The sequence below is a fragment of the Cydia amplana genome, chromosome 24 (genome assembly GCF_948474715.1).
Source record: "Cydia amplana chromosome 24, ilCydAmpl1.1, whole genome shotgun sequence".
Lineage (NCBI taxonomy): Eukaryota > Metazoa > Arthropoda > Insecta > Lepidoptera > Tortricidae > Cydia > Cydia amplana.
Window position 1 is genome coordinate 4,514,204 of NC_086092.1, and position 24,649 is coordinate 4,538,852.

The 24,649-nt window shown below is 34.7% G+C and overlaps 2 protein-coding genes across 2 annotated transcripts; both read right to left on the reverse strand.

Annotated features, from left to right (window-relative positions):
* Positions 1-6,761: 6,761 nt before the first annotated feature.
* On the reverse strand, positions 6,762-9,565 carry LOC134659006 (gamma-interferon-inducible lysosomal thiol reductase-like). Its single transcript, XM_063514612.1, has 4 exons — positions 9,536-9,565; positions 8,336-8,485; positions 7,313-7,498; positions 6,762-6,995 (listed from the first exon to the last, which is right to left on the reverse strand). Exons 1-4 carry the CDS (start codon positions 9,563-9,565, stop codon positions 6,762-6,764), a joined length of 600 nt encoding a protein of 199 aa, XP_063370682.1.
* Positions 9,566-10,869: 1,304 nt separating this feature from the next.
* On the reverse strand, positions 10,870-17,621 carry LOC134659007 (GILT-like protein 2). Its single transcript, XM_063514614.1, has 5 exons — positions 17,561-17,621; positions 17,099-17,214; positions 14,653-14,802; positions 13,810-13,995; positions 10,870-11,145 (listed from the first exon to the last, which is right to left on the reverse strand). The coding sequence occupies exons 1-5, from the start codon at positions 17,619-17,621 to the stop codon at positions 10,897-10,899; spliced, it is 762 nt and encodes a 253-aa protein (XP_063370684.1). The 3' UTR covers positions 10,870-10,896.
* Between the last annotated feature and the right edge of the window lie 7,028 nt (positions 17,622-24,649).

Sequence of the window (24,649 nt, forward strand, 5' to 3'; positions counted from 1 at the left end):
CTGAACGATTCTTGAGCACCTTCTGACGAAAGTGAAGAAGTGTGCACGTAAATAAATATATATACCTAGTCTGTCTTCAGGCGTGCGGGGCGTGCCCAACCTTATTACGCTCGTTCAGTGCAATACAGGGTGGCCCAAAAACGTTGACAAAAAACTATTAAGAATATTTTACGTCTTTTACAAAATGTAATTAAATATCAAATCTACAAGCATTTAACTAAATTACTAACGCATTATCTTCAAAATATTTAGCTTTGATTAGTAGGTATACAAATGCAAGTGTTTGTTAAACTTGTCATCACTGACTTAATATAAAAGAAATAGACACACAAAGCAGAACAAAAACGTCAACAAATGTGGATCCCAATGACGTTTCGCACCATTTGCATTGATGATAAAAACGCTTACGTAAATTTTGAGTCAAGATAAATGTTTCGTACAGAAAAGAGCTTAATGTCGTAAGCATTAAGTGTCAAATATGCAAACATAAGTACCAACACTGTTAAAAAATTTAGTCCGATGGCACTAAACGTAATGTATTTACGTCAAACAATGTCAAACGAGAATAATGAACGAATGGAGTCACTTTGGTACACTTTAATATGTATTACTGTACAGGAAAACCAATTGAAGTAATAAATAAAACAAATTTAATTTAATCGGGAGCTCAAATAAAATTAATTCGTGGTTCAAATTCAAACAAATCAAATTTTTAATTCGTATACGTCTTTAAATACTAATTTCCTTGAAATAAATTCTACTTATTAAATAACTGTGTATTTAAGATCTACATTTACTTATAGCACGGGTGCACGGGGACATTTAGGTACTGATTGGAGTTTTTTTATAAAGTCTACCTATACTTTATAAAAAAAATCCTGTGGTTGTCACTGTGTTCAGACAGGTTTAGCATTTACAGTTAGTCGATATAAGCCCTTATTGGTGGTGTATATGTCGGAAACAGGAAAATGGGCCGAACACACAAGTGCCGTTTTGCCTTGTTTAAAACTGCATCACCCCTATCTCTTGCTATAGCAGTCCACTTTGCACGTCGCATAGGTTTTCTTGGAAATCTTGAATTTAAACATAATATTATTCCTTATGAATTCCATATAAAAATATAAAAAAATATTGACCTCACATCGACTCATTAGATTTTTGTTCCTTGACATCCCTTCTTTGGTACTAACAAATTAATTTATTCAAAACGATAAAATTACCACCAGATTACATAAATTATGTAATGCTATCCAAAGAACTAACCGAAAGAAATATATTCCATCCTTTTTCCTTGTTTTATCATTGTTATTTTTACATATTTTAACGGCACATTTCGTAATTGTTGACAACTTCACATTTGAGCGTTTCAAACAAGACTAAACGAAAAAGTGATGCGTGATCTGTTTTGACATTACTTTTGTGGGGCCATTTTTGGCGGCTGATTGGGTATCCAGTTCTTTATACTATATCAATGCTTGTCATCAATACTTACTTACCTATGCCACAGTAAAATGTTTGTTTGCACTACTCTGTAAATAGATAAATAATGACTTTAGGCAACATAAAATTATTTCTACAACATTAGCACTGTTTTCACCAAAGAGTATTAAATCACTACGTTTTAAGAGTCGGCACTCTCGAACAAGCCTTAATCCGAATTAAGAACGTACATTGTGCCAACACACCAAATACATGTCAATACTGCCAACACAAAAAAAAAACAACGCTAGGGCTTGACACTTCCGGTACCTACTGTTTATCGATATCGATAAATGTGCGATACGTGCTGTTGTACTGTACTACTGTAAAAGTAAATATTGAAAATCAGGTGGATTAATAAAATAAATGCAAAATATAAAAATAATTTTATTTTACATAATAAAGATAAGATACAGATAGTTTTATATTTACGTAGGCATATTACAATACGCTTATGAACGTAACTAAAGCTACAATCTACTTTTAGAGCACTCCTGCAAACACTGAGTCTTGCCTGTGAAGGCTGTGAACTCCAACTTCCCACAAAGGGAAAAAGCTGTCAGGCTCATTCACTTGTAGATATTCAGAGGTTGGAGTTTCATTCAGCCTTTGTATAGGTAAATATTCCAAATCCTCATTACCTGTTACCTTTACCCATAGTCGATATCTGAAATAAAGGGATTATCGATAAGTTGTTCGCACACTATTCGTGTCTTAGGTTACCTAGTTTTTACAAGAAGAATCTATTCACAGAATGTTTTCGTTTTAATCAAGGATGGTAAACGATAAAAACTACTCCAAACTAATTAAATTAGTATCTGGGAACGACTCAAAATGAAAATATCGCACAAAAACATCAGTTTACCGACCTGTTCGAATCAAGAGGAAATCTTGCTAAAAATATATCAGAAGTAAGTTTCCTTACACGCCTGACCCCACAAACTTCACATTTTCTTAAAGATTTGCCCCCCATTTAAATAAAAGCTAAAGTTATTTGGTCTAAACACAAAAATAAACACGTAACATAACCGCTTTCACCACAATTTAGAATGACGGTAGACGTTTTACCGATCATACCAACCTAAAGAAAAGTAGGTATAATACGTCTATGTTTGAAAGCAAGTATGGTATGTGTTACCAAAATGCAACAGCAGTCATTTTAATTCGATAAGATTATTTACTATGCCTCAACGTTGGTAACAAGTACGTTCCTAAGTTATCATAGTATGGGGTGTCGATGGGCTGGTTTTCACGACGTATATCTTCAATTAAACGAAAATATCGTTGTTGCCATTCTTATTGACTTCAAAGGCTTTTGACAGACAAGTACGAACTTACACAGATTTCAAAAGCTATGTACGATCGGCTTCATTTTTAACGACTAGTTTAGGCCCTAAGTACCTACTTGTTGAGTAAATCGTAAACTGATAACTGGAATTTTAATGATGCGACTAAATATGATTCATATATCATTATACCTAATGACGACGACCAACAATGAGGTACTTAAGGTACATACCCTAGTAATTAAACTTTAAGCGTGTTTTTTCCGAAGATATCGTTTTAACTTGGAACTTATTTGTACAATACATACGATTATTTTATTTATTTATTAACCACTGGTAACGACTTGGGGGTAACAGCTAGAAATAACCCAAAATTGTAGACAAAAAGTCGTCGTAATTTACTGATTCAAACCTCGCAATAAGTTTGCATTTTAGATGCATAGGTAGATATCAAGTCACTTACCGGTACAAAAAGGCTGTAAAGATTGCAAACCTTTACCTACACAATTTCTAACTGAGGGTATGCCTGATATCATAAATTACTACCTACCCTCCCATTTAAAATAATATTGAGCTCTGTATTGCTATATACACAATTTCTAACTGAGGGTATGCCCGATATGTGAAATTACTACCTACCCTCCCATTTAGAATAATATTCAGCTTGGCATTGCTATACACCATTTCTATCTGACTGTATGCCCGATATGTAAAATTATACTACCTACCCTCCCATTTAGCACACAATTAATCAAGCCAAGCTTTGCTAATACTTATACTTCGTTTTTTTTTAGCATTAGAAATAAGGTAAACAATCTTGATGTGCCTTTTAATTGAAAAACACATTTTAAAAATAAGTTACGGTAAATATGTAACAATTATGAATCTAATACGATCTTTTATAGTCTTCTGCTTTTATAAGTAATAGTTATTGATTTTTAAAGTGTTTTTCAATTAAAAGACATGTAAAAATCGCTTACCTTCTTTCAAGTTCTTTCTAATGCTAAAAAAATGAATTATAGCTAGTTCCATTATCGTTCTAGATTAAACCTAACTTATACCCTTAAACGAGAAATTATTGTATATATATATATATATATATATATATATATATATATATATATATATATATATATATATATATATTTATTATCTATTTTAAGGATCTCGGAAGCGGCCCTAACGATTTCGATGAAATTTGCTGTACCTATGGGGGTTTTCGGGGCGAAAAATCGATCTAGCTAGGTGTTATGTCTGGGAAAACGTGCATTTTTCAGTTTTTATATGTTTTCCGAGCAAAACTTGGCATCTCAGATATCGTGTTGTACAACATACCTATGAGGAGCATCGTGTGGTATGTAGATAGGTAAGGACGATTCTCAGAGATGACGTTCGGTGCCTGACTTCGGTGCCGAATTTTATTTTTTACTTATTTGATACACAACTTTATTTCCTAAAATCTAGCCTTAATATAAAAAATATTGGTAGTGGAGGCCTCCATTAGAACCTTATAGTTACTTTGACATTTGAGATTTAAAAAAACACCGAAATCATGTGCAGGCACTGAAATCAATTTGCATCACCGAATTCAAAAATGCTTACACAGAAATCACACTTCAATTTTATATCTAAATTATATTATAATTTATTAATATTTTTTATTCTTTTTTGATGATAAGTTGATAAGCGATGTAGCGAGGCTAATGATATAGCATAGCTTACATAAATTTAATAAATAGTACCTTTGTTTACTCAAGATTTTAAAATAACCAAGTTGCGGCTTATAAAACAACATCTCTAGAAGATATCCCACACTAATTGACTATCCTCATAATAATAGGGCGATGTATGGTCCTGAAACGAGTTTCAGACATATCGACCACAAATTCGCACATAAGTGCTATGAAGAAGAAAATGTTTGTTTCACACAATCCAACGGCACACTCATCAAAAATAAACTTATGTTACCTACACCCGATAAACAAGATACTTTTGAGTGGTGTTCAATGCTCAAAAATATTTAATCTATATATATAAACGTGAAAGACCAGCCAGCCTATTATGGATAGCTTTATCCATCTTTATCCACGTGATAAAATAACTGTCACTGTTTAACACCGTGGGAAAGAAAGTGACGGACACCGTTTTATCACGCTGTCACGTAGACAAGAACGACCATCATATCCGTACTGACTGACTGACTTAAATCAACGCACAGCCCAAACCGCTGGGACTAGAAAGTCCAAATTTGGCAAGTAGGTTCCTTATAAGGTCTAGGGGTCCACTAAGGAAGGATTTTTCAAAATTCATAAAAAAAAAACTCCTGCGCGTGCGAAGCTGCGGGCAAAAGCTAGTGCACTTATAAAACAATGTAAACAATACGGAAAACAAGTATTTTGCTAGACTTATAAATATGTAGTATTTTTGAATGGCAGAGGTTTAAAGCGTGAACTCCCTCAATTTAAAACTATTTGAAGTTGTTGACTAATGCTTAAAGATCAAATCACCTATTAATTATGATCTCCTGCACCCTCACACACTTGAGCTAAATTGTAACTCCAATATTTAAACATAAATACATCAGACATTGAGGATTGTTAAAACATTGGCTATGTTGAATTTGTGTTCATGGCTATGCTTTAGAAATATCGATCAGTAGGTACGTTCAGTGCCTTTGAAGCGATCTCGACAATAGAAGGCCACTTTATTCGTAATCCCTTGTTTTGTGGGTGCACCTTGCATAGTATGTAAAAACACAAGTTATTTTTAACGGAGTGGGATTAACTGCATTTATTTAATATGGCTGACACGTTTAAAGGTATCGTGGTGTAAGGTCTCACGTGATACAGAGGACAAATTCATATAATATACTCCATTGGTTTGAAGATAAATCAAGACAACAGCGAAAAGAGAGAAAGAAACATTGGGTCTACGATTTTCGACATACGTCTCGTGAAAAAAAACACTACTCATTGTAAACTAGTGATTTTGTTTACTTATACTATGACTTAATTTACGTACAAGCATAGTTTTACGTTTATAAAGCGTATCTTGAACTTTTTAGGTGTGATAAGTTAGAAAATAAAGTACAACACACTAGTTTACAAAGCAGGATTTGAATTCGGTGATCACTTTCTTGATATCGGTGGTCAAAAAATCCATCGAAACCAAGGAAATCAACACCAGTGATGTCAAAATTAATCGCTTTTTAGCAATTACAGAAATAGTATGAATGATACAGAGGCGATGTAACAATGATGGGTTTAGGTACTTTCGAGGATTTCTTAATCACTTGCATAACGATAAATGCACTAAAACTGTGGGAGAAAATTGCACCACCGATCTCAAAAAAACATAGAACCAAATCCACCGAATGACAGAGAAACATTTAAAAAACTACCTTAGTATACTGTGACTGCACCTCTACTTTATTCAACGGTTAAGGCACAACTAAAGCATACTTTGTTTGAGCCACTGAGTTCCTGGTCTACAACTTTGTAAGAGTACCGACATGGTTTGTAAATTACACCGAAATCAGTCAATAGCCCGGGACACATCTTAAATTTGGTTTTATTCAATGTGTTGAGCAAAGACATTACTTTGATATAAAGAATATGATCAGTTAACTAATACCTTATGCGTGAACACCGATAATAACTCCGATATAATGCCCCATCTTGAGTAATATTTTTTTGTTTCAAAAAATCTGGGTGCGGGACACGCCCACCGAACATCATTTTTCGCATTTGGATATTTTTTTAATGTATTATATAAATAATAAATAAATAGTTTGATAGTGTCCCAGACAGAATATATGCTGAAAATCATGCCTGAATTAATTCAGATTTATTGAACAGTAAATTTAATAACTTTTTGCCCCGGACACGTAAAAATGGCCCTCCTGAGAAATGCCCGTAAATAGCTGTGCTAATAAAATATGTCATCAAAGTGTACAATTATATTTGCACCTAATTCAGAGAATATTAGACAAAATGTTCACACTTTAGTTTTACATTGAGATGGCGGATTTTTCAAAGCTTCGCATATTGTCTTCTTCAAGTCGTCGTGCAAGTCAAATTCTTCGCCATTTATAAACACAAAAGGTACGCCATCTATCTTATCAGCCATCTTATCAGTCTCTTTGCCGTAGTATTCTAGTAGTTCTTCCCCCTTTTTACCTTTAGCGCATACCATGATAGGCATTGAGTCGATTTTCATTAAATCTCCACACTGAAATCCAATATATTTTAAGTAGGTATAAGTATTAAATTTAGTATTTTTGTTACCAATTTGCGTCTAAGTTTGGCAATCCAGCGGAGAAACGCAGGAAGGGTTTGATATAATAAAAACTTATTTTTACAAGCAAACCTTTGAGTCATCACTTATTACATAGAACGAGCATCGATAATTGAGTTTAGCGACATAGGAAGTCCCTACCTGTCAAGAAAATTTGCCCCACGGATTCCTTTGTCTGCTTATAACATTACATATATTATACGTTTCCTTTTGAGGTACGGAACCCTAAAAATATCTCACCGAAAATTTACCTTTGTGGCGTCTTTATCAGTGGATCCGTCGCCTCCCCCCGTACCGTTCATCATACAGGAAATGTAAGGTTCCGCCACACGAATGTCCTTCAGTTCATCAATAGCACAGGCATGGAGCTTGTTCCCGTAGCACTCCTTTTCGCCGTGCTGGCAGACTATTACGGTCTTACCATCTACTTCTTGCCTCTGAAATTGTGAATTTTATGTTATGCATATTTTTTTCTGATATAGTTGTGAACTAGCCTTATAGTTTCGGCATGTCGTTTCCAGCAGAGATGTGCGTGGATGCGTAGCGTAGGATGTGTTTGTTAATAGGATCCTCCAAAAATCCCCATATAGCAAATTTCATCGAAATATTTAGAGCCGTTTCCGAGATCCCCGAAATATATTAAATAGGTGGAATTTTCTAATACCTATAGGAGGGAAAGTACTCTATGCTATTTTATAAATTTGATTCGTGCCATAAAAGTACAGGGGCCTACATAATCGCAATAAGGACATCATGGTAAGGCCCCAGGTTGTTTTTTTTTTTTTTTTTTTTATCCGGTTCGATTCCTGAGTGAGTGAGGGAAGCGTATTTTTTTAAATCTTTGAATGCAGTTTTGTTTCTTTTCGAAAATAAAGGAATATATATTTAAGTGAAATTAGCTATCTCCATTATTTAGATAGGTACTTTCCCTCTAGGTGGTAGGTATCTATTAGAAAATTCCACCTGTATACAGTGTGTGGTCTGTAACACGGGCGAATAATTAAAACGTAGATTCTACTCCTCAAACAATAAAACTTTTGTTCAACAATTTTTTGAAATTATGGAGTCTTAAAATTGTCCCTTTTTCAAACAAACTAAATAATATTTTCAATGTACTTTAAATTCCGTCTAATCGATATTGCCCGTCAGTCTTGTCACCGTACAGGCATAATCAATTTCGTAATACATTGCGTGTTCGAATACATTTTAAAGTGTTTTAAAATACAAACCACAAGTGTTCGTTTAACGGTACTTATGTATAAGATTTCACTAACTTTAGCATTTCCATATGGATACAGTTTGAGATCGATGTAAGACCCGATTTCCTTGAATACGGGGTCCAAACGTTCTATGTGGAACGTTACGCAGTAAGGGCACAGAGATTCGTAATACAACTTCAGATCCACTTTATCCACTTTCTCAATCTGAAATCAACAAAGTATCTTAAACACAAACTGTTAAAAACCAAAAAAGACAATTTACTAAATAGTCTAAATCAGGGATGTAACGGATGTGGTTTTATCGGAATTTGAATTTCTATCGCTCGATTTCGTCACTCGAAAATCGGTGGAAAACGGCGAAATGCTGATTTTGAAATACGTGCGATGGAAATTGGGAATCTAGTGCCATTGACCACTCGTTTTCAATTCTATTAGTAGAATTTACATGACTAGTATTGGAGATATTACTGAACGAAATACACGAAATCGAGCAGTCGAATTTCAAAAATCGGCCCCCAGGCGTTTTAAATTTAGTTTATCGGACGAACCAGAAACGAAATCGGAACCGGAACCAAAATCGGAGCCTGAATGAGATGTCGATGAGATGTTAAGGGTAAATCTGTTAAAAATAAAAATTCGGGGCGATGAGAGAATGAAAGGTATAAACTTGTTTGTTTTTGATGTCGCGCTAAGCTTTGACATCCGATATAACTTTCGATTCAAAAATAACGTAATCGGAACCGAAGCGGATGTGGAATACCAATCGGAACTTCCGACTTAACGGAATCGGAACCGGAGCTCCGTAACATTCCTAGTCTAAATTAAAAATAAAGAAATAAAAACTTGACAAACGTACAAATGATTTATGAACTAAATTTACTAATCAAAATAAATAAAAAATATGAAATAAACTTTACCACTTAAATATTTATTTTATTCTGTTTTTAGTATTTTTTGTTATAGCGGCAACAGAAATACATCATCTGTGATAATTTTAACTGTCTATCTATCACGGTTCATAAGATACAGCCTGGTGACAGACAGATAGACAGTGGAGTCTTAGTAATAGGGTCCCGTTTTTACCCTTTGGTTACGGAACGCTAAAAACAGTCTAATACCTACTAGCTATTACCTACTTAATTAAAATGAATGAAAACATTTTCAGAAAACTACATACATAACGAAACTCTAATAAGTAATAACTCACGACGACGTTGTTACGATTTTTTAGTGATTTTTGGACATCAGTCTTACCTCCATGGATTTTATATCCCAATCCCTCATTTCTGAAAGCATAATTAAATTTAATGATAGGATTTTTTTTTCATCATAATCTCGAATAGGTACTATTTATACATAATTTGTTCGCTTGCCACTCTGACCTCCACCGATGACCAGCTGCCAGGGGCTCTCGCAGCTGGCTCATTTTTATTGCTCTAAGTGTCATGAGACGCGATGAGCACTAACTACAGACGTTTCGTAGTTTTATAAACGATAAACCTATTTTCGTGTTTAGTTTAGATATAAGAACACAAATTCAAACCTTCAACATGTAGTATGTATATATATATATTGACTTCTTAGGCTCATTTTACTCAGAATCATTTGTACATTCACGCCTCATACATGAAAAAATGTGTACCAAAATTTTGTATGATTTTTTTTTTCCAGTGCGTCACGTTAATTCAAATAAAAAAAAAACATACAAGAATGTGACGATCTGGAATGGAAATCTTTGGACACATTTTTTTATGTATGAGGCGTGAATGTACAAATGATTCTGAGTAAAATGAGCCCAATAAGTCAATATTTTGAAGACATTAATGAAATGTACACATTTTTTGGAAAACGCTTAAAATGCCTTATTTTCATACAAATCGGGAGTCAATCAAGGACCACTGAGTTACTGTGATTAAGAATATTGCATTAGTTATTTAGTGAACAAAGTTATAGTGAGTGATAGCCTAATTAAGCCTCTTTCTCAATCACAAAACAGAAAATGAAAGTATATAACGGAAGTAGTGGGCCCCATACATACAATCCACGAATCTTCTCTTTCCGCACAGACTCTATAGGTACATACCAGCATTTCCAACGGCGGCAACAGCCACCAAACACAACAAGAACATGGAATATGGCAACATTCTGAACGATCGTTGAGCACCTTCTGACGAAACTGAAGTGGGCACGTAAATAAAATATATATAGTATTTCTTCAGGCATGCCCAACCATATTACGCTCGTTCATTGCAATACAGGGTGGCCCAAAAACGTTGACAAAAAACTTATAAGAATATTTTTCTAACTTTCACATTATTTACAAAATGTAATTAAATATATTAAATCTATATTTAACTAAATTACTAACGTATTATCTTCAAAATATTTGGCTTTGATTAATACACAAATGCAAGCGTTTGTTAAACATATCATCAATACCTGTGCCACAGTAAAAAATGTGTCAATGTTTGTTTGCACTACTCTGTAAATAGATAAATAATGACTTTAGGCAACATAAAATAATTTCTACAGCATTAGCGCAGTTTTCACGACGTAAGTATGTCATAAATGAAACGAAAATTTCATCAAAGGGTACAATTATATTTCCACCAAATTCAGAGAATATTAGACAAAATGTTTAGTTTAGTTTTACATTGAGATGGCGGATTTTTCAAAGCTTCGCATATTGCCTTCTTCAAGTCGTCGTCCGTGTCAAACTTCACGCCATTTATTAACACATGAGGTACGCCTTGTTTTGTGATCTTATCAGTCTCTTTGCCGTAGTATTCTAGTAGTTCTTCCCCCTTTTTACCTTTAGCGCATTCCTTGATAGGCTTTGAGTCGATGTTCATTAAATCTCCACACTGAAATCCGATGGATTTTAAGTACGTAGGTATTAAATACAGGGTGCTTCCTGTAACAGGAGCAATAAATTAAACTAAAGGCTGTACTCCTCAAACTGACCAACATTCATTCGGCAACTTTTAAAAATTATGAATCCTTTAGACTTCCTCTTTTTCATACAAAATAAATATTGCCTTCAATGTACGCTGACATCAGTGTGTTTGACGTTGCTTGTCACGCTTTAAACATAACAAAATTTGCAATACATTGCGTCTTAGAATAAACTTTAAAGTGTAATAAAAATCAAAATATGACTTATTTTCAAAAGTTGCTGAACAAATGTTGATCAATTTGAGGAGTACAGCCTACAGTTTAATTTATTGCTCCTGTTACAGGAAGCACCGTGTATATATTTGGCATCTAATGAAACATTTTTTTTTTTCATACTCATCCTAGAGGTATATTTGGGACGTTTTTAGGAAAAGATGTACGAGGGGCGTTCAAAATATTCTCGGTATTGATATCTTACGACCTCTTCTAAAATTTCTTTCGTTACTGGCCGCTAAGGTTTATTCATTGACATTAAAAAAAAGTATAATTCGAACCGAGATGGTCTTTTGTTTTTCTGCAATTGCTGAACAAACATGAACATCATGTGCGAATTGACAATGTTAACTAAATTAGAACATCGTGTTTACCGTGAGTCTGCTCCTTCTTTATCTACCATTCAAAAGTGGTCAAGCGAGTTTAAACGCGGAAGGGAGAGTATTGAAGATGACCCTAGACCTGGCCGGCCTGTAGTAGCTACTTCACAAGAAAATATTGATAAAGTGGAAAAACTTATATTGGAAGATGGTCGAGTGAAGGTAAAATCTATAGCACAAGTAACCAATCTCTCTATTGGTACCGTACATGATATTATACATGACCATCTTAATATGTCAAAAGTAAGTGCAAGATGGGTTCCGCGAATGCTGACTCGGCTTCAAAAAGACATGCGTGTAGCTTGTTGTTCCGATTTTATTGACCTGTGCGGTGAAAATCCTGATGAGGTGCTGCAAAGAATAGTTACTGGAGATGAAACCTGGGTTCATCATTATGACCCAGAGAGTAAACAAGAGTCCATGCAGTGGCACATTAAGGGTTCAGCTCATCCCAAGAAGTTCAAGGTCATCCCTTCAGCTGGCAAGGTCATGGCCACGATATTTTGGGATTGTGAAGGAGTATTACTAATCGATTATAAAGAAAAAGGTGTAAATATCACAGGACAGTACTACGCTAACATTCTACGTCAATTAAAGGATGTAATTAAAGAAAAGAGGCGAGGAAAGTTAACCAAAGGTATTCTGCTTCTGCATGACAACGCCCCCGTCCATACTGCTCATATTGCCAAGGCAGCTATTGTTGAATGTGGGTTTAAAACTGTTACTCACCCACCGTATAGTCCGGACTTAGCCCCCAGCGACTTCTTTTTGCTCCCCAATCTTAAAAAGGATCTGCGTGGAAATAAATTTTCTGACGATGAAGCATTGAAGGCGGCAGTGGAGGAGCATTTTTACACGAAAGATAAAAAATATTTTTACGAGGGATTAAAAAAATAATTGATCGATCTTTTAAGTGTATGAACATAGGGGGGGAGTATATTGAAAAATAAAAATATCAAACTTTTCGTACTTGTTTGTTTTCATTCTCATACCGAGAATATTTTGAACACCCCTCGTACCATTTACTATTAGATGTGTGTGTAGGAGTAGATAGCTTATAGGTATCGGAGTCGGATGCTCTAGGTCCCTAAGGGCGTGCACTATAAAAAAGCGGACAAGTGCGAGTCGTACTCGCCCACCGAGGGTCCCGCACAAATTTTACTTAGAATAGAATAGAATAGAATAGAATCATTTATTGCATATCACAAACCAGTTATACAGGTGGTACATATTATTGGGTTAGTTTAAGTGACGCCCTGTAAGGACACAGCAACATATTATACCTATACTACAGTTAACTTAATAACTACTAGCTTAACAATTACAAATATTTACAATTTTCATTAGGTAGGTACATATTATGAGATCATTTTAATCATGTTTTTCGTTGAAGTAGTCTTTCACACTATAATAGCACTTATTAATAAGGAATATTTTTAACTTGTTTTGGAATAATTTGGGATTTTCTAAGTTTTTCAGAGAATTCGGAAGGTGATTATAAATTTTGATACACATAAAATGAGGGCTAGATGTGACAAGATTTAATGAGGAAAAAGGCAATTCTAGTTTGTTTAAATTTCGGTTGTTTCTTCTATTGTCTGTTAGTGTTGAATAAAAATTATTATGTTTTCTGACAAATTTGCTTGTTTCAAAGATATACATTGAGGCAAGGGTGAGGATCTGGTACTTAATAAAATAAGGTCTACAGGAGTCTAGTTGATCAATATTTACCAGTATTCTAATGCATTTTTTCTGTAATATGAAAATTGTGTCAACATCACAACTACTTATATTTTATTATTTTTATTTTTTAGAAATTTACAGTTTTCAGATCTGTAATTTTAACTAGATACCTCTACGAGTTCCCGAGATACAGGGTCTTGACAGACAGACGGACGGACGGACAACACAGTGATCCTATTAAGGGTTTCGTTGTTTCTTGAGGTACTGAACCCTAAAAATATCTCACCGAAAATTTACCTTTGTGGCGTCCATATCAGTGGATCCGTATCCTCCCCACGTACCGTTCATCATACAGGAGATGTAAGGTGACGCTACATGAATGTCCTTCAGTTTATACATAGCACAGGCGTGGAGCTTGTTCCCGTAGCACTCCTTTTTTCCATGCTGGCAGACTATTATGGTTTTACCATGTCTTTCATGCCTCTGAAATTGTGAATTTTATGTTATGCAATTTATTCTAGCCACTTCGATTTTAAGGAAGCGTATTTTTGAAGTGAAAACTTCTTTAGCGGCGCTGGGCACTTTTTGAGGTGGGGAAAAAATGATAAACTCGAGACAGCGTAAGGCGATCACGTGACCGTAAGGGGCGTAAGGCGACCACATGACCGTAAGCCCCGTAAGGTGGCCACTCATAATTTAAATGGCATTTAAATCAATAAAGAAAAAGTCAATGTTATTTGACATTTATGTTGCGGACTATGTTCAAATAATTTGACGTTGTCATGGCAGTATGTAAATAAACATGTCAATGAAAAAATGATAATAATATATAATAAATAAATAGAATACCTCCGCTAAACGTATGTATCGTGTTACCGGGCGTCGGTAACATAGTGAGGTGAGTTTTCACTTCTATCGTCACTCCCGTTTGAGTCCCGTTGCACTCGCAACCGTTGTTGCTTGTTTTATTTAAATCTTTGAATGCAGTTTTGTTTCTATTCGAAAATAAAGGAATCTTTCTTTTAAGTGAAATTAGCTTTATCCATTATTTGACAGTACTTTCTCTCCAGGTGGAATTAGAAAATTCCACCCTGTATATATATAAGAATTGCTCATTTAAAGGTATAAGATTTCACTAACTTCAGCATTTCCATATGGATACAGTTTGAGATCGATGTAAGATCCGATTTCCTTGAACACGGGGTCCAAACGTTTTGTATGAAACGTTCTGCAGGGCTCACACAGACTTTCATAATACAATTTTAGATCCACTTTATCTACTTTCTTTATCTGAAATCAAAAAGGTATCTTAAACACAAACTGTTAAAAACCTAAAGAAACAATTTTACTAAATTGTCTAACTAAATTAAGAATATAGGTAGTATTTTATGCAACCGTTGTTTAAGAGAGGTCAAAAAAGGCGAGTGGCGTGAGTAACAATTTGAGGCGAAGCCGAAAATTGTTAATAAAGACGCCACGAGTATTTTTTGACTCGGTTAAACAACGTTGCATACAATACTTTTTCTACGACCAAGCACTTACTTTGAAATAAAATTGTAAATTTAACAAATATTTTTAATTCAAGAAGTAGCAAAAATGGATGGTACGGGCGGGAAAAGAATGAACGAATGAAATTAAAAAAAAACATGTCTATGGTTCACTTATTTGTCAGAAATGACATTAAAATAAGGTTGGCAACACTGTATTTCATTCAATATTTTTTAAGTGGTATCGACACGAAGTATCGTAAAATCGCCAAAAAAAATACTCCATGTAAGCCCAATTCTTTTTCACCTCAGCAGCTCGAACAAGGGTACTTTGCTACTTAAAAACAGTGAGCAAAATCGCATTTTGCTGAGTGAAACAAAATGAGCAAAATGCGATTTTGCTCACTCAGTGAGCAAAAATGCGATTTTGCTCACTGTTTTTAAGTAGCAAAGTATTTGTTCGAAATGCTGAGGTGAAAATTTAATTGTTGGTATATCTTAAGAAAACATGAGTGAATAGAGGTAAGTGATGAAGAAGGAATACATTTTTCGGGATCTCTAATATGTTCTCACTGCTGAGGTGAAAAGTTTTGTGAACTACACGAGATCAAAGTTATTTACATCTCGTGCGCTTTTGAGTCCCTTACTACGCTCAAGATTCTAAATTAGATTCACTCGCTACGCTCGTGAATCTAGTATAGAATCTTTCGCTTGCACGGGACTCAAAATAAGCACTCGAAGAAATATCAAACTTTGATCTCTTGTTGTACAAATAACTATTTTGGAGAATAGACTAAAGACTTGTCTTGACAACTATAAGGTAGGGTTTTAAAGGTGTATGCACGACCCTTTAAATGACAAATAAAAGTACGGGAGTAGAAAAAAGAAATAACAACATGGCAAACATTTATTAAATTAGTAATGAACTAATTGAACTTAAGAATAAAACTAAATAGAAAAACCGGCTAAGCGCTAGCCGGACTCGCGCACGAAGGGTAACGGCAAAAAATCACGTTTTTTTGTATGGGAGCCCCACTTAAATATTTATTTTATTCTGTTTTTAGTATTTTTTGTTATAGCGGCAACAGAAATACATCATCAGTCACGGTTCATGAGTTACCGCCTGGTGAGAGACAGACAGACGGACAGACGGACAGTGGAATCTTAGTAATAGGGGTAGTACTTAATTAAAATGAATCAAATCATTTTCAGAAAACTACATACATAGATAACAGGTAACAATAATTAGTCATGACGTTTTTGTAACGATTTATGGCAGTGGTTCCTAACCTGGGGGTAATTACCCCCGTGGGGGTAAAACTGGTATTTTACGGGGGTAATAAGCTAACCTAATATAACAATACGACATACGTACACGTTTTATTTTTTTATTACCATTGGGAGGAGGGGTAAAATCAGGTTCCCTAGTTAGTCATAGGGGTGACCGGACTGAAAAGGTTAGGAACCACTGATTTATGGAAAGCAGTCTTACCTCCATCGATTTTATATCCCAATCCCATGACCTAATTTCTGAAAGCATAATTAGATTTAATAATAGGAATGTATTTGTTTGAATTCATAATAATCTCTAACAATCAAATCAAGGACCACTGAGTTGTAAGTACTGTCATTCAGAATATTACAGTAGTTATTTATTTGAACATTAAAATAAAAATTACAAACTAAAATTAAAAACTAAGCATAGAAATAAACTATAGGTAAAAAATTTGCCCTAAATCGCCGTCTATTGGCCGCGTGCTGGCTGCATAATTACCACGTTGTATGGCAATGCTGATCCGCTGTGCTAGATATGACCCAGCCCTCTGGTCACGAGTCGATTCAACTAACCTGCGGCTGCATTCGTTAAAAATCCTGTGGGTGCTTTCCCCCCAAGGCCCCATTGTCTCAACCCCAAACGGCTCAAATATTTATGGTTGCCTACTTGCGCCGCTTGAGGACCTCGGCCGAATTGGCAGCCGAGCCAGCCTTCACTGCAGTGCCATGGAGATGAGACATCGCTAGGGTATCGGCACAGGTTGCGTCCCAAACCAGGGGCCGTCCCTTCCATGGCACGAGGGTCATACCGTCAGGTCTCTTACCGTCATCGCGGGCGAGGCCGGTCGGTTCCAAAATGGCCGGTGCACCCGCACTGGCTGAGGCCCGACTGATGATATCATTAAAGCCAGCATGGCGGGGGGCACGACCAGCGCTTCTGCTGCAGGGTGGGTCACCACAGAAACCTATTATGTATAACGGAAATTAAATATGTAGTCTGTTCGGAAAGAGAAGAGTCGTGGAATGTATTGTATATGTATCTTTATTTTTGTCTGTTACCTTCCGTGATTATTTCTCACTTGATGGTCTCATCGGAAGATCAGCGCTGGAAGTCGCCAGCAACATGCTGAGACGTGACACTTTATTTTCATTATGTTCTTTTTGTGTAAAATTATGTGTATCGTATGTGTGTTTACGAATAAAAACCATTCTATTCTATTCTATTCTATTGGGCCCCATACAATCCACGAATCTTCTCTTTCCGCACAGACTCTATAGGTACATACCAGCACTTCCAACGGCGGCAACAGCCACCAAACACAACAAGAACATGGAATATGGCAACATTCTGAACGATTGTTGAACACCTTCTGACGAAACTGAAGAAGTGGGCACGTAAATAAATATATAGTCTATCTTCAGGCGTGCCCAACCTTTTTGCGCTCTCTCAGTGCAATACAGGATGGCACAAAAAAGGTAGAAGGTGGGAAAAAAACCAGTTGTTACTTTACCTTTGGCCTTTGGCTAGATGGCGTTGACAACACCGTTTGATATATTTAACAATTTTAACATATATCAGGGAAAGAACATGGGTCAAAGGGGTACACTACATAATTCCGAAATATTTAATGCCGAATTTTAGAATATCGAACTTTATTATTCCGATTTTTAAATGCTCGATCCATCAAAATTCCGACTGTCGTAATTACGAAGGATGAAAATCACGAAGGTATATATTTCCGAATAACAAAAAAGCCGATTTTTTATAATTCCGAACCACATAATTCCGAATATAAAAATTCCGATAGTTATAAACACCGAATTTAACATTTTCGATTTTTGAAATCACGAATTCCGAATTGTCATTATTCCGAAATTTTGAATTCCGATTTGACGTGATTCCTATTTTAACTATCCCCATTTTTAAAATTCCGAATTTATCGGGTCGTGTTCCGCATCTGCTTCGGCGCTACGGGCAAAGCAGCCCCTTCGCCCTTGCGTAGCAAAGCGCAGGCACAAATGCTCGCCTCCGCAGCTTCGGCCTGCTGCAGCCTCAGCCGCTACGGCTCGCGTTGTGCACTGCGCTTTGCTACGGCGGGCGAGGGCTGCTTCCCCTCCGCGCCTCCGGCTTTTTACATACACTCTAGGGGTAGGAGTAGGACAGACAAGACCACGTGGATAGTGGGGTGCTCCGATATTTCATTATTCCGAGTTTACAAAAGATCGAATTTCTGAATACCGAATTACTTTTTTCCGATCGGTCAATGACTTTTTCGGAATAGACAAATTCGGAAAAAATATTTTCGGATTTTTTTAAATCGGAACTTTAAGCTTTCGTGCATATGACAATCGGATTTTAAGTTTTCGGTACCTAATAGCATAGTCGTGATTTTCTTCTTTCGTGGTTTTCAAAGTCGTAAATTCGTTATTTCGGACATAAATTGTAAATTTATATTTTGGATTTGTAAGTATTTACCTACTTACTCTTATTCTAATTGTGTTGACAATCCTTATTGGAGCTATAATTTTATTTCATTAGTATTGTTATTATTTTCATTTTTATTTTTTATTTTTATTTTGACGATCATGATAGAAATTCTTATATTTTTGAATTCAATGCAAACTTATTATGTAATTGTCTTTCATGAAATAAATCATCTATCTATCTATCTATAAAAAATCGGAATTATGAAAATCTAGTTTATGAAATTCGGAAAAACATATTTCGGAATATTTAGGTGTTCCCCTTTAAAAGTACGCAACTGATTTTGATGCGGTGTTTTTAATAGATAAAGTGATTCAAGAGGAAGGTTTATGTATAATTTGTTAACCCGTGCAAAGCCGGCGCGAGTCGCTAGTATGGAAATAATTAATAAAAATAAACATTTATCCATATATGTATGAATTTTTTGGTATTTTTATACATTTTTATTTTCATTTTTAGTTTTAATGCTGTGTCGATAGATGGCAGTAAATTTACTGTGACTACAAAATTTACTATAACAGTAAAGCTTTGGATTCCTCCGAAAACGGTGCCGTCATATTACGGCCGCTATATAGCGTTGACTGACGTCACTAGAACGTTGTCTATGTAAACAAGATGGCGCGGTTTCCTAGACAGCGTTACGTTACGTTGATTGTCAACGTAACGTAAGATGACGGCCGTCATGACGGTGTCGATAGTTTCGTGAACGTTTTATTAGATAGCGGTGACGCCATTTTGAATAAATGATTCCGTACTACGATTATCTTCCTCTTCTGATGATATTTCATCCTCCAAGTAAATTATAGATGATCAAGCAAATCTTGTCAGTAGGAAAAGGCGCGAAATTCAAATTTTCTATGGGACGTTATACCATCGTGTCTACATTTTTCAAATTTGCCGCTTTGACCTTGGAGGATGACGGTGTGTTATGACGCCATGGTACTTTCCACATGTCGCCACCGTAAAGACGGCCGTCTTTTGCGGCCGCTATATGACGGCCGTCATATGACGGTACCGTTTTCGGAGGAATCCAATGCTTAACCCTCTATACCAGCGGTCGGCAACCCGCGGCCCGTGAACCTGTCACTTGCGGCCCGCGAGCCTCCCTGGCAATTTTGTATGTATGTAATATTGACAAACGACAATGTCTGATAAAGTCATAAATATTAACAAAGTGCGGCCCGCGTCAACTTCGTTACTACTAGTAGCCCTTGGCTGCTAAAAAGTTGCCGACCGCTGCTCTATACTATCATTGATGATGGTGATGAATGTGAAACTGTGAAGATGTTTTAGAGGATGGGCGGTATAGATGAGATGGATTTATGTGTCGTTGAACTTTTTTAAACTGTTAATTACTTATAGTGATGGAAAGTTTACAGAATAGGTATACCTACATAAATACATCCGACGTTATAGAATTCGAGGCCAGATATAATGCACGTAATCAGTAGGCACTTATTGGTAGTACCTCGCCTGATCTTACCATCTTAAGCTGGGTCCAGACGGTGCAGACTTGCGCTGCGCAGACTGTTGCACGGACAAAAGTATGCGCGACTCACATCGTCCACACGATACAGACATGTTAGTTGTTCTTTAAACCTCGTGGTGTGCGGATATTTGCAATGGCAGATATCAATCGACGGCGTCGTTTACTACAATTAGCTGCTCTTGCCGTTTTACTAGGAAAAACACGTACTCAGGGATCGGAACCGGTTTTTTGCAAAAACTTAGAAATAACCATATTTTTCGAATAATTGTATACTCGAAATGTAGGACTCAGTTGTGTTTTTAGGTTACGACTTCGTATTATTAGATTGCCCAATTGGAAATGAAGTAATTAGCAAAGAACGAAAAAATACCGTTTCCGTTCCCATACAAAAAATACCGGTATCCGATCCCTGCACGTACTCATAAGCCTGGGTCTTCATTTCAAGAAAGGCCATTTGGATTTCCCCGATCTGATCAGAGAAAGAATCATATTCATCTTAGTAATATTTATTTGGCGATCACTTAAATTAAATCACACCCTATAATTATTATCTAATCTATGTATGTAATTGCCTAGATACAAATTTGAAACGACCTTGAGAAAAAATAATGCATCTAGATTTATTGTCTACGGTTAGGAATCGATTTATATGCTCATTAATCTAAGGCATATATTATATTTAATACTAATATAATATGCATATTAATTAGCGAATAATGTATGAAAATTGAGTGAAGTTTGATAAGAGATGTATCACGCTTGAATAGTTTTTATTATTTTTTGCATTGCTATGCAATATATTTTCTTTTTAATCACTTGATAATTACACCGATTTTAAAGATGCAATAAATAAAAAAACACAAGGGAATCGACAGTCTTTAAATTTACGACATTAACAAAAAAGATAACAGAGTGTCAGCTACTGGGGCATTTGGGCCATTTTATTTAAAGTTATCCCCTACACTTTTTTTTATTTGTGAATTTCTATGTTATTTCTACTCAGAATCACGAGCTCTTTGTATCCTAATAGGAGAAAAAAGTGTCCCAAGGTTTTTTTCCCATTCCGTTACCATTTTTCCTAGACTTTGTATGGCGGTTTCGGAATGGAAAGAACGAAAAATTTTTTTTCTCCTATTAGGATCAAAAGAGCTCATGATTCTGAGTAGAAATAACATAAAAAAATCCCAATTTTGAAAAAAAAAGTGTAAGAGACAACCTTAAATAAAATGGCCCATTTGCATGTCAATCCCCGTTTACCTTACCTATATACTCGCTCCTACCTTAACTTGCAATTTTATTTTATGTTAATGATTTGTTGCTGTAGCGGTCAAGGAATTTAGTTTCAGTACCATTTCGTACCTTATCACTGTGACATTAGTATGAGGTCCCTTAGCGATTTTCATATTGATAGTCAATGTGACAAGGTACGGAAATTAAATTATTTGACTGTACGTGTACCCGGTGTATCTTCATATATATTAACCTTTTGTCTGTGTATGATCCTGTCTGAATTTTAGTCATCTCTCTCATTGCTTTTATTTAGAACGATTGTTTCGACGACAGCTAATACTTAGGTACAGCACAATAAAATACTTTGACCACACACATAATATGAGAGGTTAAATATCTGGTAACACTAGAGTATTTTACATATCATTCCATAGTCGATACGAGGAGCGGCCGAAAAGTGCGAGGCCTTAGAAAAAAATGAAAGAGAGTATTAAAGTAAATGTTAATTATTAATCGTTAATAATCATAAGTAATGGCGGCAATATTTAAACTGCCAAAACGGCGGGGAAAATAGTAGCAGTTTTTTTTTGTTTTACTTTTTTTTTCTAGCTTAGGCCGCGAATATTACGAAGGCATGGCAAGGAAGGTATGGTACTTTATTGCGAAGGCAGGTCCGCCGGTGAATGAAGAGATGGTTAAGAGTGTGAAATTAAGAAAAATAAAACAAACACATTTGCTAACATTATTTATTTAATCTGCACTTTACAACGAAATATATAATTATATGTAAAATGTAAATATGGGAACAAACTACGTCGGAATGTAACTCACAGCACACCAACAAACGATATCGCTTGTGATTATAGCAAATATAATTATGTGAAGTTTGCCTTTTAATTTATGCAACATTTCAAAATACATAGTTAAAAAAAAAAGTTTAACCTTTTGAACGCCAAGAACACTAAAGGTGTCGTTACTAGTCGTGCCCACCGCGCCAAGGACCACTGTAATGGCGGACGCTGTCAAAGTAACCTTCAAACTTACGAGTAGGGTTTACATTAGCTCGCTTGCGCCCGGGACCTTGGCGTGTGAGTGATGTTTGTGTTTATGTTATGACATAAAGCGTTCAAAGGGTTAACATTTGAGAAATCGGGAATTGAGCTGAACATGGTTTGGTTACTTTGATACATGCATATAGAATAAACTGAACGAAAATTTTATTAAACATTTGCATGTAACACTGAGGGAAATTTCTTGTGATCGAATCAGTTGTTCTTTAGCAAAATACACTGAAAAATTCTTCATTTTATAAATTATATTTTTAGTATTACCTTTCAAGTAGTTTTATTTAATTTATTAATTTAAACTGGAATTGGTGCTATTAATACTGACAATTTTATAACAAAAACATATAGAAAACCAGAAATATTATTCATAGGTATTAGGTACATTTTTTAACAGAAATCTAAACTATATATAGCTAATTGATAATGATTTCATCATTTAAAATATTTAAATGTTACATTATTAGAATGGTATTTCATGTTTTAATAAGTACTCATTGCTTTTACGTAAATGCTGCCAAATTACAGTAGATATTAAGTACATAAGATATGAATTATATTGCTTTAGTTGCAAATTTATAAATAATAAATAAAGGAACATCGAACATCGAGATCATTAATAGTTATGTTGATATATTTGAAACATAAAACAAATATAATTATTAATATGATTTTCAATTTTTGATTATACATTTTGGATACGAATATTATATCATTCATTTTTAACTAATTTTAATTGATTAAAAATTGATTTGTGTATGTTTAGCATGGATAAAAATACAATACCTACTGAATATAAATATTTTTAAATTATGTCACAAAGGAATGTATTATTTTGTTATTTGATACATGTAGGTATACTTTCGTAAATTGATATCCGTAATCTCGAGAATTCGAGACTAATGGATCTACACAATTTACTCAAATCATATCAAATGCAATTAAGTATTAGAACCTCGAAAATATATCTCTAGTAGGTATTATCAATTTAAAATAGTTGCTGGAATAATTAGTTTAATACATACTACGTAAATCTATAATTTAAACAACAGGGAGTTTTTAATTGAGCACCTAACCATTATAGAATTTCCAATTTGCCAACATATATATTTTACTATACATATAATTAAATTTAATACATTTAGGTACCTTGAGTTACAATTTAATTTAGTTCTAAGTAAAATTATACATTTAATATTTGTTTTGAGGACAAAAACCAACCAACATAACATCGCTATAATTTTACTTATATTTAATTCAATTTTATAAAAACAATTCACATACGAAATACTGAAAAACATACTTAGTATAATTTGCATTGCGATAGGAAAGTAGGCTTGTCCTCAACAATAACATAATTATATGTCAATTGTTTTTAAGATTAACATCGAACACTGGGAAATTCGCTAAAACGAATATTCTTATGATTACATATAAGTGATCTCGCATAATTTGAATAGACATAATAAAGTGATTCATAATTAATATTCTACTAATAATAAATAAGTACCAAAAGAATACTGGTCATAATTTCTCTACAAAAATATTTCTGCATGGGAATATAAATATATAAATATCTGGTGTTATTGACGCTGTGTTTCAAGCACCTAGTTTTATGGTAACAGGTTTAGAATTAGAACTAATACCATATAGTAATATAAAAAAAACAATGATTCTAATTTATATAAAGTAAATATACGGCTATATGTCGTAGAAAAAAATGTATTGCGGTCAATATATAAAAAACGCATAATAATGGCATGGTGGTTTTTCATAAGTATATATAAATATGTAATAACTAGAGAAAACGCCTAGAATAAATTAAAACAATGTCATAATATCATTTTATATCTTATTCTACAAGCAAACTGGCGTAATAAATCTATTATTTTCTATTCATAAAATTTCATCTAAATTCAACTATCAAAAGGCATGCCGCATCTATTTAATACGTTGGTCGTATTATGTGAAGAATTATTGGGGTCCCTTTGTTTCCCATAAAGTTTTAAGTCATAATGTCTTGTTTATCTTATTATCGTTAGTCATAAAACTGAAACCGTTAACATTTCAGGATTTTCATAAGGTTATTCTATAGACAGGTTAGGTT